General features: G+C 37.8%; 1 protein-coding gene across 3 annotated transcripts in view; it reads right to left on the minus strand.

Moving 5' to 3' along the window:
* Positions 1-1,995: 1,995 nt before the first annotated feature.
* The window catches only part of brinp2 (bone morphogenetic protein/retinoic acid inducible neural-specific 2), an 87,864-nt gene continuing 75,688 nt past the window's right edge, over positions 1,996-14,171 (minus strand). Inside the window, exons 7-8 of one of the 3 annotated variants that reach the window (XM_079612603.1) lie at positions 7,473-7,695; positions 1,996-5,055 (exon numbers count right to left, since the gene is read on the minus strand). In XM_079612603.1, coding sequence (XP_079468729.1) covers positions 3,936-5,055; positions 7,473-7,695 — 1,343 coding nt within the window. In that variant the 3' untranslated portion in view covers positions 1,996-3,935. The remainder of the gene's footprint in view (positions 5,056-7,472; positions 7,696-14,171) is intronic. The other 2 variants (XM_079612602.1, XM_079612601.1) reach the window with 2 other exon arrangements.

A 14,171-nucleotide genomic window follows, 5' to 3' on the forward strand; every position in this document is an offset into this window, starting at 1 on the left:
AGAGAGAGAGAGAGAGAGAGAGAGAGAGAGAGAGAGAGAGAGAAATGATCTTAGTAGTATAAAGATTATGTTTAATTTCACGGCCACACCGCCCATATCTGACTCTGTAGAGAATCATTCGCCATATACAGAATCCTCTCTGCAATATTTCATGCTGGCATCTCACGCTCGTAACTGAGCTATATTGTCTCTCATAGAAATGGATGCAGTCAAACTATTTACATTCAGCACTTTGGTTCTGGACATTGATACCTCTCAAAAAACAACAACAACAAAAACATCCCACTATGGCAATGCATGGAGGCTGAAGGCAGGACTCTGGACTGACCCCTTTGAGATTAAATCTTATTTGAACATTATTCATGAATTGCTGGATGTACAGGCATAATAAATTCATCAACACTGTTTATGAAATGGCCGAGATACACTTTCAGTCACTTGATGTTTACAGCATGGTAAAGCTGTCTGACTACCTGCAGCACAGAAGTGTAGTTTAAAGATGGGATGGGGTACATTAATTGCAAACAGAATCAAGAACAGAGCCGAAATGTCCTGAAATAGCATTCCGATGTGTTTTAAGTTGACTCAGCAACTAGAATGACGCCAACGGATACCTCAAACTCCAGGAGTTGTATTCGCTTGACAACATGCCATTTTGTTTCAGAGCATGCTAAGTAAATAACTACGGGCTGAAATTAATTAATGCAATGATTTCACAACAAATAATAGTTTTTTGCCTCTTTCCTGCAGCATTACTGTGTTGATTTTACTTCTTCAAAGAATGCTAATGAGGACTGGTTTTCAAACGTTTTTCTGAAAACCCTACCATTTTATTTTTAAAACGGCGTGCAGAGAAAGCCTGAAAGTAGGTCACATTTTACATGTTTCTAGAAAAGCAGAATCGTTTGTATCTGAAAAGCAAAATAAAAAAACAAGAAAAAACAAACAAACAAGGCTGCTTGTAACTGTTACAGTAAAGAATCTGAGACCTGTGTTGATGGCAAATGTGCATGTTTACAGTACATCAAATTTGCCAACGGAAAACAAATGGAATCCAAAAGATGGCTGGATTAGACATATAGGTACTTTCACTTTGAAATTAGTGTATTAAAAAACATACACTCAGTAGATGGTCAGAGCCATGATAAATTATTTTCATCTCATGCCTTTGCACAGAAAAATCTAATAGCTTTCTCAGTCAACTGTGCACATAAACAAGAATGAGACCGTGACGGCTGGAGCTATTTTAATCAGAAATATATTAGATTGTATGATAAAAAAAACAAAAACTTAAATCTCTAAACTCCAAGTACAAAACAGTGAGATATTCACCCAAGATTTATATCTCACATATCCATGAGATAAAAAGGTGACACTATTTAATAACTTTTTATATCATCAATGTTTAAGCAGTACATCATATGCTTCAAAGATCCCTAGTTAATACTGGTTATTGTACAAATTAATATAATATTTATAACTTTATATAGGCTATACGCTACAGTTCAGAAGTTTGGGGTCAGTAACAGTTTTTTTTTTAAATATATGAATACCTTTATTAAGCAAGTACAGATTCATTTGATAGTGACAGTAAAGATTTATAATGTTACATGTCAAATAAATGCTGTTGAATCTTGAAAAAAAAAAATTATCACGGTTTCCACAAAATATTAAGCAGCAAAACTTTTTCAACATTGATATTAATACGATTTTTTTTCAGCATCAAATCAGTATATTAAAATTATTTCTGAAGGATCATGTGACACTGAAGACTGGAGTAATGATGCTGAAAATTCAGCCTTGCCATCACAGGAATAAATTACATAAAAATATAATAAAACAGAAATGAGTTATTTTAAATTGTAATATTTCACAATATAATTGTTTTTTTTCCCTTTATTTTTTACCAAATAAATGCAGCCTTTGTGACCAAAGGTGACTTTAAAAAACATAAAAAAACACACAAAAAAAAACGTACCAACCCCACACTTTTGAACAGTAGTGTAAAGTATGTAAATATTTTATTTATGACCTAATTCATAAAAGTTATTATAAAGTGTGTCTCAAAAAACATTGTAAACTCAGGCAGTTTAATCATAATAAATCATGAAATACAGAAATATTCAGATAGTTTATGCCTTCTCAAGAGGGAGGCTATGCCAGTTTACATAGGGCTGTTGTGATTGATTAGACGCCCTTCACTGTCTTGACAATTTGTTGAAGGGTGAAAACCGATTCCTGTCTTAGACATTAAGATAAACAACTCATATTTACAGACTCCCTGTTATTTCCATCTTCTGAATTTAGTGAGAATGTTTTCCCCCTTTGCAGCTGAGTCGCATATATATATATCGTGAAAGACTATGTGAAGGTCCTACAGCTCTCCATGACAACAGCATAAATTGCACTTTTTTATTCTGTTTTTTTTTTTACCTCGCACTGTAAAAGTTGCTCCTCATATATTGAGCGATCCATCTTATCTTGACAGAAAACTGATATTTTTTTTATGTTTATGCATAAATGCAATTTTCACAGACATTTCCACACATTCCAGTTTTATATAAAAAAGCAGTAATAAATGCTCTGTTGTCAAAGGCTGTAATTCTGTGGCTGTTTATGTTGACAAATGCTACAACCCAAGCAACTTAATCAAGAACACTTAAGCAGTACATGTACAGTTATTCAATGCTGAGTGGAAATAATTGCCTCTAGATGTAGAGATACTAAAATGAATTCATGTATTACAGTTACGCCTCGTCACATCATCATATGTCTAATAGAAAAGTAGGGAAATGTAGTAAAACAAAGCTATTGAATCAGGTGATGTAAATGTAACTGTATTTGCACATAGATGACACGTAATGCACTCCTCATATAATACTTCAATTAAAAATGGACATTTACAGAGGAAAAAAGAAAACAATGGTTTCCTGCTTTTTTTCTTAAAGCGAGAGACATACAGCCAAGTGTGCTTTGATATCAGAACAGAGACTTCACTTCATAAGGCAATTGTTTTGTGGTGAAGTGTGTGTTTTTAATTTTTTTTGGTCTTTGCACTTTCAAAAAGTACAAATACGGGTGTTTATCAGTATATATCCAAGAAGCAATGTGAAGCTTTTCACGTTTGGAATGAGATGAGCAGTATTTACAAAGCGGCCAACAAACCTTTTCAAAACAATATTGTAAGCGTGTACTATAACTTTAAGGTTGCCTTCTCAAGAGATTTCAATAAACATTAAAAAACCTGTAAAGAAATTTAGCCATTCAGTTTGCTTTCATGTTTACCTTTTGGTTTAGCCATATCTCTGAATACAAAGGAATTTATATCCAACATTCTGGCAATTCAGTCCCACATTAAATACAGATATACAGATCTCACAATACAGGATTTGTAACTCCAGATAGAATAGAAAAGCACGGATTTGAATCTTTGCTGATTGTTATAACTGTTGGACCACTGTGCTCCGATACTTTACATCAGAATAGACTTCTTATTGTTGATTCTCCATCTCGAATAATGACATCACCAAGAATAACTACAGCACCCGCACGTACGTGCTAAGAAACCGTAGGTATATATTCTGACTTAAAATGTTCTTTTTCAAGATTCATAGGCAGTCCACTTAGGAAAAAAAACCCATAGTCTCAAAAGGAACCCTTTCTCAAAGACACTATGTGGGTTTGACTGTAGGCTAGATCCAACAAGGTTTTCCCAGCAAGGGAATATTCTGGCAACGTACGGCTTTCGAATGGTATGCTCGTGTATCGGTTACAATCAAAATTTCTGCCCAAAGGAAGAGGGTTCAAAGACAATCTCATCCACAAACATTTACACGTACACTGACAATACATTTCTTTTCCCTTTCTCTCTCTCATCACATTTACAAATACATTCTCACTGGCAGGCACAAATGAGCAACAGAGGCTCATTTGAACTAACTGCACAGCTGGCTGAGTTCTGGCTCTGTGGAGTTGGGGAGCTTGGTGTTAAAACTCTGGAGTGCTTCCCGTATTCGCACTACCTCGCTGGACGAAAGCTTGAGCCTGTGCCTCAGCAGGCAGGAGAAGAGGTCCAGCTGCTGGGCTCCCGGCGGAGAGAGCCGGTTGATGCGGTCCCGCATCTCCAGAAGCATTAGGAAGGCCGCGTCCTGGGATCCCTGCGTGTACGGGTAGTCCAACTGCAGGATCAGGTCCTTGATCCCCTCTGGATCAAAGTGCATGCTGTAGCCAAAGACCTTCAGACTGTTGATTTTCATGTAGCCCAGGTTGGCCGAGTGGTCATCCAGGTCCAGCGGCTCGTAAAAAAGCGTCTCATTGACGGCAGGATCGTCAGTGATGATGCGACTGCGCAGGTAAATGTGCACCGTTTCGAAGAAGGACTTCCACTTGCTGCCAAGAGCGAGGGTCCAGTTATAGCACTGGAGTGAGGCATCCAATTTAGTTCTTTCCCAGTCTGTGAAGTCCTGCTGGTTGACGGGCATAAACCAGCTCTCGGAGTGGCTGCCCCCGAAGGGGTTGACATAGATAGCAGGCACGGGTTCCAGCGTGCTGTTCTTGGTGGAACAGATCTGGAAAGAGATCCCCATCAGCATGTGGATGAGGTTGGACTTGTTCTTGTTGCTCTTGAGGGTGAGCAGCATGCGCTTCCTCCACGCCGGGTTGAACCAGCTGCCCAGGCGCACGTCGTTGCTTATGTAGATGGCATGGACCTCCATGCGGCTATCGAGCCTTTGGAGAAGGTAACGCATCTCTGCGTCTGGCATGTCAAAGTCAAAGTTGATGTAGTGGTCCAAAGAGTTGGCGATGTTGGGGCGGCAGAAGCCCATATGGAGGATGCTGCCTGGGAGGCATGTGCCACAGCGGGTGATGTTGTCTGGGGCGCAGGACAAGCAGAGGGTCCCCTCACCCACCCTACATGGCACAGAGCCCTGGCAGACAGCGCGTTGCTCTGCGGCACAGATGCAGCCCTGCAGTTCCTCAGAGAAGGTGCCGTGCACACCATGCTCGCTGCAATACAACAGAGACTGGGCTTTGTTGAGCCAAAAACCCAGAGTTCTGCAAGAGAGAAGGTAATAATTACAGACAAGATTAGTTCCTGAAAAAATTACAAGCTAGGATTTACTAAATGAAGATAAAATGGAAAGATATCTGGGCTTCGTCCGTCGCTATGAAAAATTGTTCAGCTAACATGTTAAAATTGTTCAGTCAGAACTTGACATCAGCTTTATTTTCTTAGTGGTAAATGAGGCATTAATTTCCTCTTGCTGATTGATACGAATATGAATCGAGCGCTGATGGCCTGTTCTTTGACAAATGCAAATTGTTCTTAACTAGTAGAGGAAGTGAGTCTTAAAAGCCTTTGGGGATGTGTGTGAGGAGATGGCACATTCTTTTCATTCTCTTTTATCCAATTTAGTGAGAGACAATTCACTTAAACAAATGCTCTCCATTATCTTCCAACTCACTTCACAACTGTTGACGCATACTTAATGCCATGCACAGATAAATAACATTTCTCACATCACATGCCCTTTCTGTTGGCTGCCTCCCTGGGGGATTTCATTTCATCAGGCATTCCTTTTGTCCTGGACTCTCGAGTTTATTAATGATCTTATAAATCCACTAATGTAACATGTGCTTCTTTTTCATGAGAGCATTTGATGCCAAGATGCAATTCAGGCGGTAAATAAACCACTAAGCAGTGCTCATATATTCATGTTGACTCAGAGAACTGCATCTTGGTTCAATAATTAAGTACTGGTTGTATCTTCTATTTTCGAAGAATAGAATCTGCTATTTCTGGTTGAATCTTCTTTTTCAGAGTAATGACATAATTTTCATGAAACAGACTTTTGACTAGTATTGTATGTATTAAGTGATGACTTTGCATGAAGTGAATCACTTTTTTAATAAAAAAGAATAGAATTAGAATAGAATAAAGATTGTCTTTTTAAACATTTTTTTTTTTCCAGAACGTATGACCAACAAATTTGTTAACGACATAACAGAGGCTCACATTCAAGATTTATAAGAAACACATGGAATATCAAGCCATTTCTTTTGTTATTGAAAAACACCTCCAAAAATCGCATTCTAGGGTAATAAAACGTTTGATTATGAAACTAATGAAGCAACTAAAATGATTCCACTCTCAGTTTGGGTTAATTCTAGTGTGTTCTTCCTTGTGCAGTGTTGCATGTACAAGCAGACGCAGGTGGAAGCCGTCTGAATGGAGTGAAAGTCTTCAAGCTGAAGACTTGCTAACTACAACCTGTCCCTCGCGTGGAGCTCTTGATTATAGTGTGTGCACGCTGACCACTCTTCAGAAATGTTCACTCTATGCAGGCACCACGAGGCACAACGTTCACTCACTTTAATATCATCCAGCCTTATTTCCCATCTCTCTTTGTTTTTCCCACAAATTCAAATATCCTGCAACTTTTTCTTTGCATAATCAAAAACAAATGTGCTGTAAGAACAACATCTGAACCACACAATAGTGCAGCTCCAATGCCTCTAAGCCATAGTCTAAATAAACCACACAATGTTGTATATACTGAGAGTGAAACAGCCAACTGTCTTATAGACACAGAACCACAAAGACAAATGTTTGAATGCTAAAGTAAGCTAAAAAATACTTATCATAAAAAATAAAGTATCATCTGCTCACCCTCATGTTGTTCCAAACATGTTGTTTCTTTCATCTATGGAGCGTGGAAGACGTTATTTTGAGGAATGTTATGAAGAAATGTTTTTGTGCATAAAAAAATTAAAGTCAATGGGGTCAAAATACACCATGTACTTTCATTTTTTTTGACAAAAAAACTTTAAGACATAAAAAAAAAAAAAGTGTGACCTGGACCACAAAACCAGTCATAAGTCGCACGGGTATATACCCAAACACTGTATGGGTCAAAATTATCGATTTTTCTTTTATGTCAAAAATCATTAGGATATTAAGTAAAGATCATGATCCATTAAGATATTATGTATATTTCCTACCTTAAATATATCAACATTTTATTTTTGTGAGTGGATGCAGCACAATCAGCAACAGAAATGGACAACTTTAAAGGCGATTTTCTCAATATTTTGATTTTTTTTTGCACCCTCAGATTCCGATTTTCAAATAGTTGTATCTCGGTCAAATATTATCTTATCCTAATAAACCATACATCAATGGAAAGCTTATTTATTCAGCTTTCGTGTGATGTATAAATCTCAATTTAGAAAAAATGGACACATAAGACTGTTTTTTTGGTCCAGGGTCACATTTTATGTTCCACTGAAGAAAGAGAAAAAGTCATAGAAGTTTGAACTGACACGAGGGTGAGAAAAAGATGAAAGAAGTTTCAGTTTTTGGATGAGCTATCCGTTTAATTGATGCTTTCTAGAACCCACATAGCGCATGCTACCTTATATGATTTGCACAAACAACAACAACAACAACAAAAGATCTTATGGCTTTGTACCTCTCTCTAGGCAGGCTGATCTTTGGCTGCGTAGGACAGCGCTTGCTGAGAGCGAAGAGTTTGCGCACTATCTTGATGGCTTTTCCCAGCACCACTTTAGTGCTCGCCTCCAGCAGACCGTAACGTCTCTGCAGGACCAGATCTGACGTCCAGAACTTTAAGACGGCAGAGGTGTTTAAAAAATGATCTGTTGGCAATTTCTTGAGAAAGGCCTTGAACTCATCTGAAAAACAGAAGGAGAGCGAGAAATGTTATTATGGTTATTATTACTGTGAAACCTTGGAGAAGGTGAATAAACTATATTGAGCTGTTATGAGCTTCAATAAGAGGACATGAAATCGCTCATGATATGAATGCATGAGTTATCGAGCGACTTATTGTGGGTGTTGTTGGGGAAAAAACAGCAGAGGCAAAAACGTTAATCTCTTGACTCACAACATATCACCGAACTATATAGCAGCAACACAAAGTGAGGTTTTATTAAACTTTTGACAATCGTTGTGCACTGCTGATTGATCACTACTTGAAATAAGGACAAGCTAATCTGTCTTCAGCACAGACAGTTTAGTTGAAAAACTCATAATTCTTAACAGAATTTCCCAACACCTTCCATTCCAAAATGTTGTACAAGCTGTAAACAGTGAAATATTAGCAGAATTATCAACTTTGAGTTATCTAGAAATGCATTTAGGCCACTTAAAAAGACATTAGCATCCCTCAAAAATGGAGAGAAATGAAGACATTTGTGCAGCTCTGAGGAGACGAACCCCTATCCCAATTACTTTTTCATTGTAAGGCCATGCAGAAAGAGCTCCATTGGTTTCACAGGGCATTACAATGTGAAATGATCCCGCGAGCGCTGGGCCCATAGGCTCCCACACACAAGACTAAATCACAGAGATAACATTAGCATTGGCTTAGACTGTCAGTTAAGCTCAGTTTAAGCTCCGTTTTTCTTCTTCTCCTCTTCCCTGTCATTTTGTCTATGCATGTGTGTCTGTTTGACTCTGACAGCAGAAGAAAAGTCTACGATGACCAGAGTCACAACATAATTGCCTTACAATTAACAGGGCGGTCTGGCAGTGCATAATCATGTTGTTTGCTAATGTGATGTTGGTTATATAAAACTAATAATGATATATGAGTGACAGTAAACCAGACAGTTGACCATTGACTTCCATAGTATTTTTTTCCTGCCGTCAACTGCCTGGTTACCAACATTCCTTAAAATACTGTCTTCTTTATTCTTTAAAATCGTCTTTTGTGTTCAACAGAAGAAATAAACTCATTCTGGTTTGGAACAACTTGAGGGTGAGTAAGGACAGAGTTGTCATTTTTTTGCGAACTATCCCTTTAAACTAAGTTCTCTTTGACGTCTTATTACGCTTAAACTGTCAAATGCACACAAGGTTTTGTCAAAAACACGCAGTTCACATAAACACAGTCGGTTATGTCTGTGAACGTAAACAGCAAGTAAAGAAATCACATGTGTAAAAATGTTATTACAGTATTTTGCTTTTTTAGTTATTCACTGGCAAATATTATTTTTAGGTATGTTGCACCATTATCTGGTAAGTTTATATCAATATTCTTATAAAAAAAATATTCAGTTTGGTAATTTAGTTAGAAAGAAGGCTTTGTGTTTTTTGACTGAATGAGCTCAATAGCATTTCATTTTACAGTTATTGTATTCAGATGATTCTTACATCTGCACAGATGCTTTATCGCTTCATGAATCTGATCTGCAGCACACTTGCTTTCATTACATGATAAAAAAGCAAGCATTTAATATATACATGTATATGTCCATATTAAATATGCATATATGTCCAAACATAAGCCTACAGGGGCTGAGATCAGGGTTGTGGTATGCTATAATGCAACCCAATAAAACCATAGCGGTTCGTTCTGTACCTGATCATAACCTACCGTCCTTTTCCCACATAACAGCATAAAATGTAGCCATATGCAGCAGTGCTTTTATTAGATTTTCTCACTCCCTCTCTCTCTTTCTCACTCTACCTTCCTTCTGTTGCATCTCTCTATCTCTCCCTCTCTCTCTCTCTCTCTCTCTCTCTCTCTCTCTCTCTCTCTCTCTCTCTCCATCTCTCCATCTCTCCCTCTCTCTCCCTCTCTCCCCCTCTCCCATCTCTTTATCTCCTTCTTGCCCATATTCTGCTGGAGATCTCATTATTCACAGTGGCACATTTACAATTTGAACTTTTCTTCCCTTTTCTGCCATATTCTGGCATTTATGGCTTTATGTTCAAATTTATGGACTATTTAGCCCTTCCTAAAAATGTCAGCTGGAATGATGAGGTTATTTTCCTCAAAACACATTCTCATTTTGTACATTAGTAGCTAAAATTTCTATGAACAAGGAGAGATTGGAACTTACTGCTGTCTATGCACATTCAGGAACATAACTGGATTCATGCTCATTATATAATAGTTCAAAAAAGGGACTATATTGAAAATGTTGACTTTCACTTAAAGACACACATAACACTGATTCATCATGCAGATGTAGCGCAGGCCAGACCGCTGGTTCAGGTGTTTTGTACAGAATTAGGTCCCTTTAATAGAAAAGGTAGTTTGAACAAGTAGTCTCTACATGTTGAGTTCTTCCTGTAACAACAACAACCCTTTCTTTGGATCATGGAGGAGAAAACTTGACATTTACACTTTACCTTACAGTTATTTCTTATATTGCATCCTGTGTTGCATCTCCACATCGTATGGACTTTAAAAACTACAAAGACAGCTGGAGGATTAGGAATCAATGCTGTCTGCTGATGTAACTATAGACTGTCAACAAAACTATCACAAAGTATCATCAATGAAAATGGCCATAATGTCAAAATAAGAAAGAATATGCCAGAGTTGTTATAACAAACAATCAAAAGATTTAATAACTGAACCAATAAATGAATAATACAATAACAAAAAATTAATAAATAGAGGAGCCCGGGTTGCCAAGTTGACGAGGATTATATCTCAGGAACTAAGGTTTTCAGTAACAAGTCCAATTATTGTTTTGTGTTTCATAATTGTTTAACAGATTAAATTGTGCTTTAATCGGCTGTTTAATGGCATGTTTCATTGTGACAACTTGCCCCATTTGGCAAAAGGTGAAATTAACTGTATTTTAAAGCAAAAGGTAAAATCAACAGTGGAAATGATTTTAAGGTATGTGCCTACATAGAAATTGACTATCAAAAATAAACCCACCCAGATAAATATTCACTGGAGTAAAAAAAGTATGACAACTAGCCCTAGTCTCTAATTTCACAGGGAAGATCTAACTTGGCTCAAAGACAACGAAACTATCAGATCTCCGACAAAGTTTTTCTTAGACAAGCCACGATTTATTTGAAATGAAGTTGTAGTACACAAACCCAGTGCAACTATTTGCGTTCTCCTTTATGTTAGATATTCAGTTTCAATGTGCCTCTTAGACTTCAGCTAAATGTGTTCAGTTTGTGCATAAAGCTCCAGTGATCTGCCTTTTTCTGAGCGTTAGACAGCTGTCTAACCAAGCCAAGCGTCCCTGCAGGTATGGCCTGATTTAGTTTTGTAATTATAAGCAAACCATCAGTGCGATGCAAACTATTCTCAAGTAGACGCACTGAGGAACTTAAACTTTTGATATCAGGCTGAAAGCAGATGCGGGCGATATTGTTGAAATTACCTAAAACGGCCTCATACATTTTTTTCATCAGATGCAAATAGGGCTCGCAAATTCATTATAGCTGTAATGAACTGTTTTGCATCTAAATAGAAAGAAACATAATTATCAGCTCCAAAACTCCACAGAAGTTGCATTTTGTGCAAAGAAAAATACAAGTTGTATGGAATTTAGTTTACAGTCGTTTGAAATAACGGATTAAAAATAAATTAAACTGTTAAGTCAGGACAGAGAAGACAGATCAAGGATGTACCTTCTGCCCTTCAGCTTATTATTGCTTGGATTTTTTTTCTTTCTCAACGAGAAAGCAGGACACCTGTATAATATATTCAAATGAGCGCTTTTCGCTCTAGCGTTCTTGTTATCTTTACCGGACACCCTGCAGAACACACAGTGCCGCCTGGCCTCTATACGTCTTTTATATCTCCAAGTGGAATATGATTTTAAAGCCGGTAAAAATGTGGTGGCTCCCAGAGGACAGGGCATAATTCACAGATTGATCAAAGCGCAGGTAACGGCGGGATGGCTGAATTACGGCTCGTCTGGAGATGCTGACTATAGTGACAGGGTCCTGATTAGACATTTCTCGCAGTGTTAGAAGGAAATGAAGGACATTTGCTCTGTTAATCAGTCAACCGGGCACATTTTTCCCTGAACATTAATGCAGAATTGAGTTTTCCCTGTAATTGCAGAAGAAGACATTTGTGACATGAACAAGACACCTGAAGGAACCGAGGTAGTAAAATAAGCCTGGCAATCAGACAATGACAGATTTTCATGGACTCACCGATTTAACACATTCCAATGACAACCACATATGTATGTGTTGTTACATTTCTAGGCATCGGCCCAAGCCTTTAAATCATCCTTTACTGACAAACAAAAGTTGCTTTTGTGTATATACAATGTTAATCTCGTCAGCAAAAATACGGTGTTATTTTTCCCCAAACCAGTTACACGCAAAATCTTCGTTAACAAACGTATTTTTTTTTCCGCAATAACAAAGATGGTACAAAAAGGGAATCACGCTTATTAAAAACAACTTGCATCTGCTCAAAATGACGTGAAGTGAACTTGAACTACAGTATACGTTTACCTCAGAAGAAGGAATTAGGAGCTGGGAATGATGTCACACCCGAGGTGACCACGTTCCAGTACACAGGTAGTAAAACTAAGATGGACGCGTCCATGCTGTGCTTGCTCTTTCAGAATACAAACACATAACAAAGTGGTATTTTGCATAAGATAATGCCTAAGTATCAAGTCCCACAAATAGAGGTTGAATATAGGCTACTGTGTGCAGACAAACAGAAGTGCTAATAAACAGTATTTTACTACTGTTTCAGTGTCATTTAGCCTGACTAAAACGTATGAATATGACATTTACTTTGAAAGATGAAAACTATGACTAAAACTGTAAAAAACACAACAACACTTATATTTCCCATTGAGGATATATTTAACATAAAAACCCCAAGGATCATTTTTTCGTCCAGCAAAGAAAAATAATGAGCAATGCAACATCTTTCTTTACACGCTAAACAAGAAATGCAAAGCGAGGAATGCTATCATAATTCATAGATGGCAACCTGTTGAAAGTCTGTATAGCTTTTAGAATAAGAATGAACCATCGCTTGAGCTTTTCTCTGATAAAATACTGTTTCCTCCACTCCTGCTGTCATCAGAGCTCCAAAGCAGTCACTGAAATATACTCCCCTCTCTCTCTCTCTCTCTCGTCTCTCTCTCTCTCTCTCTCTCTCTGTTGCTGAAACCTGAGCCATAAATATAGAGCCTTTATCCTCTTTGTCTTGGTGCTGTGCACTGCGATCGCTGCTTATGGTACTCCGGTGTGTGCTTTCAGCAAGGCCAAGCCGTGTTGTTGAGGTCTCAGCCTCCAAAATCTCATAAAGGAGATCAATCCTAACTAAGACAGTCATTTTTGCCAATCAAAGTCTGGAGAGGAGCATAAAACACTTGAAATGCTCGCTCGTATGTTGAGAAATATAGGCCGCCAGCATAGTGGCGCGACATAACGTAAATGTATCATTATATCCACGGTCGCAAAAGTACACTCACAAGAGAGAAAAAAAGAAAAAGATTAAAAGAAGAAAAACATGTTTACTGTGGGTTCCACGGAAGAGTACTCAATTCCATTAAACATATAAGCATGTCTTTTTATAGTCGGTTTTAAAAGATTTATCTGCCATGCTATGAAAAGTGACACAGACTTCTAAAAGCGTACATAACCATATTGCAGCTTGGGTATTCTTAGTTTAAGTAAAATGATAATTTTAATCATCCCATACTTCTAAGTTAGCAGAAATGATAGTGCTGCTTGTTTTTCTTAATAGTCCATTACCAAGTAGCATAGCAGGCCATCGTGTCATTATGAGTTTGAGGTGCACTGAGGCCTGGTCTGAACTTAAATGGGGCAGCAGGATGAATGAAACCCTTAAAACCTAAAACAGGCATCGGTGTGTGGCTGCAGCATATGCATCAAAACCGAATGGACTGTTCTGTCATACAAGCCACTGCTCGCATCATTAAAGAGAGGGAGAAATTACAATGTGTGACTTCCTTGAAATATAAATGCTTGTGAGTTCGGAAGCTAAAGTTAAGAGGCAGTTTTTTTTCCTAGGCTGGAGGATAAGTTTGCATGATTCAGTTTAGTTGCAAATTATTGAGGCTCAGCAGGGCTCTGGCTGTACTTGGCATCCACTACCAATTTATTAATAAGAAATAATATTATTTGGAGCTCTCCTACAGCACGGCAGGAAGACGGGTAAATAATCTAATTCCATTTTCTCATTTTTTACACAAACTGTATAGTGTTGTCTGCATTCATATACATCTCAACCAGCAGTGAACCCAGCTACCCAAGTAATTGTAAGAAAGAAAAGAAAAATTATCCACCAAATATTCCTCTTTAATAATTTAAATAAGTGAGTATAAGTGAGATAAATAAGTTTATTAATAACTACAAGCCAACATTTGGCACCAAATTAGCAAAC

Source organism: Phoxinus phoxinus, assembly GCF_949152265.1.
Source record: "Phoxinus phoxinus genome assembly, chromosome: 5".
Classification (NCBI taxonomy): Eukaryota; Metazoa; Chordata; class Actinopteri; order Cypriniformes; family Leuciscidae; genus Phoxinus; species Phoxinus phoxinus.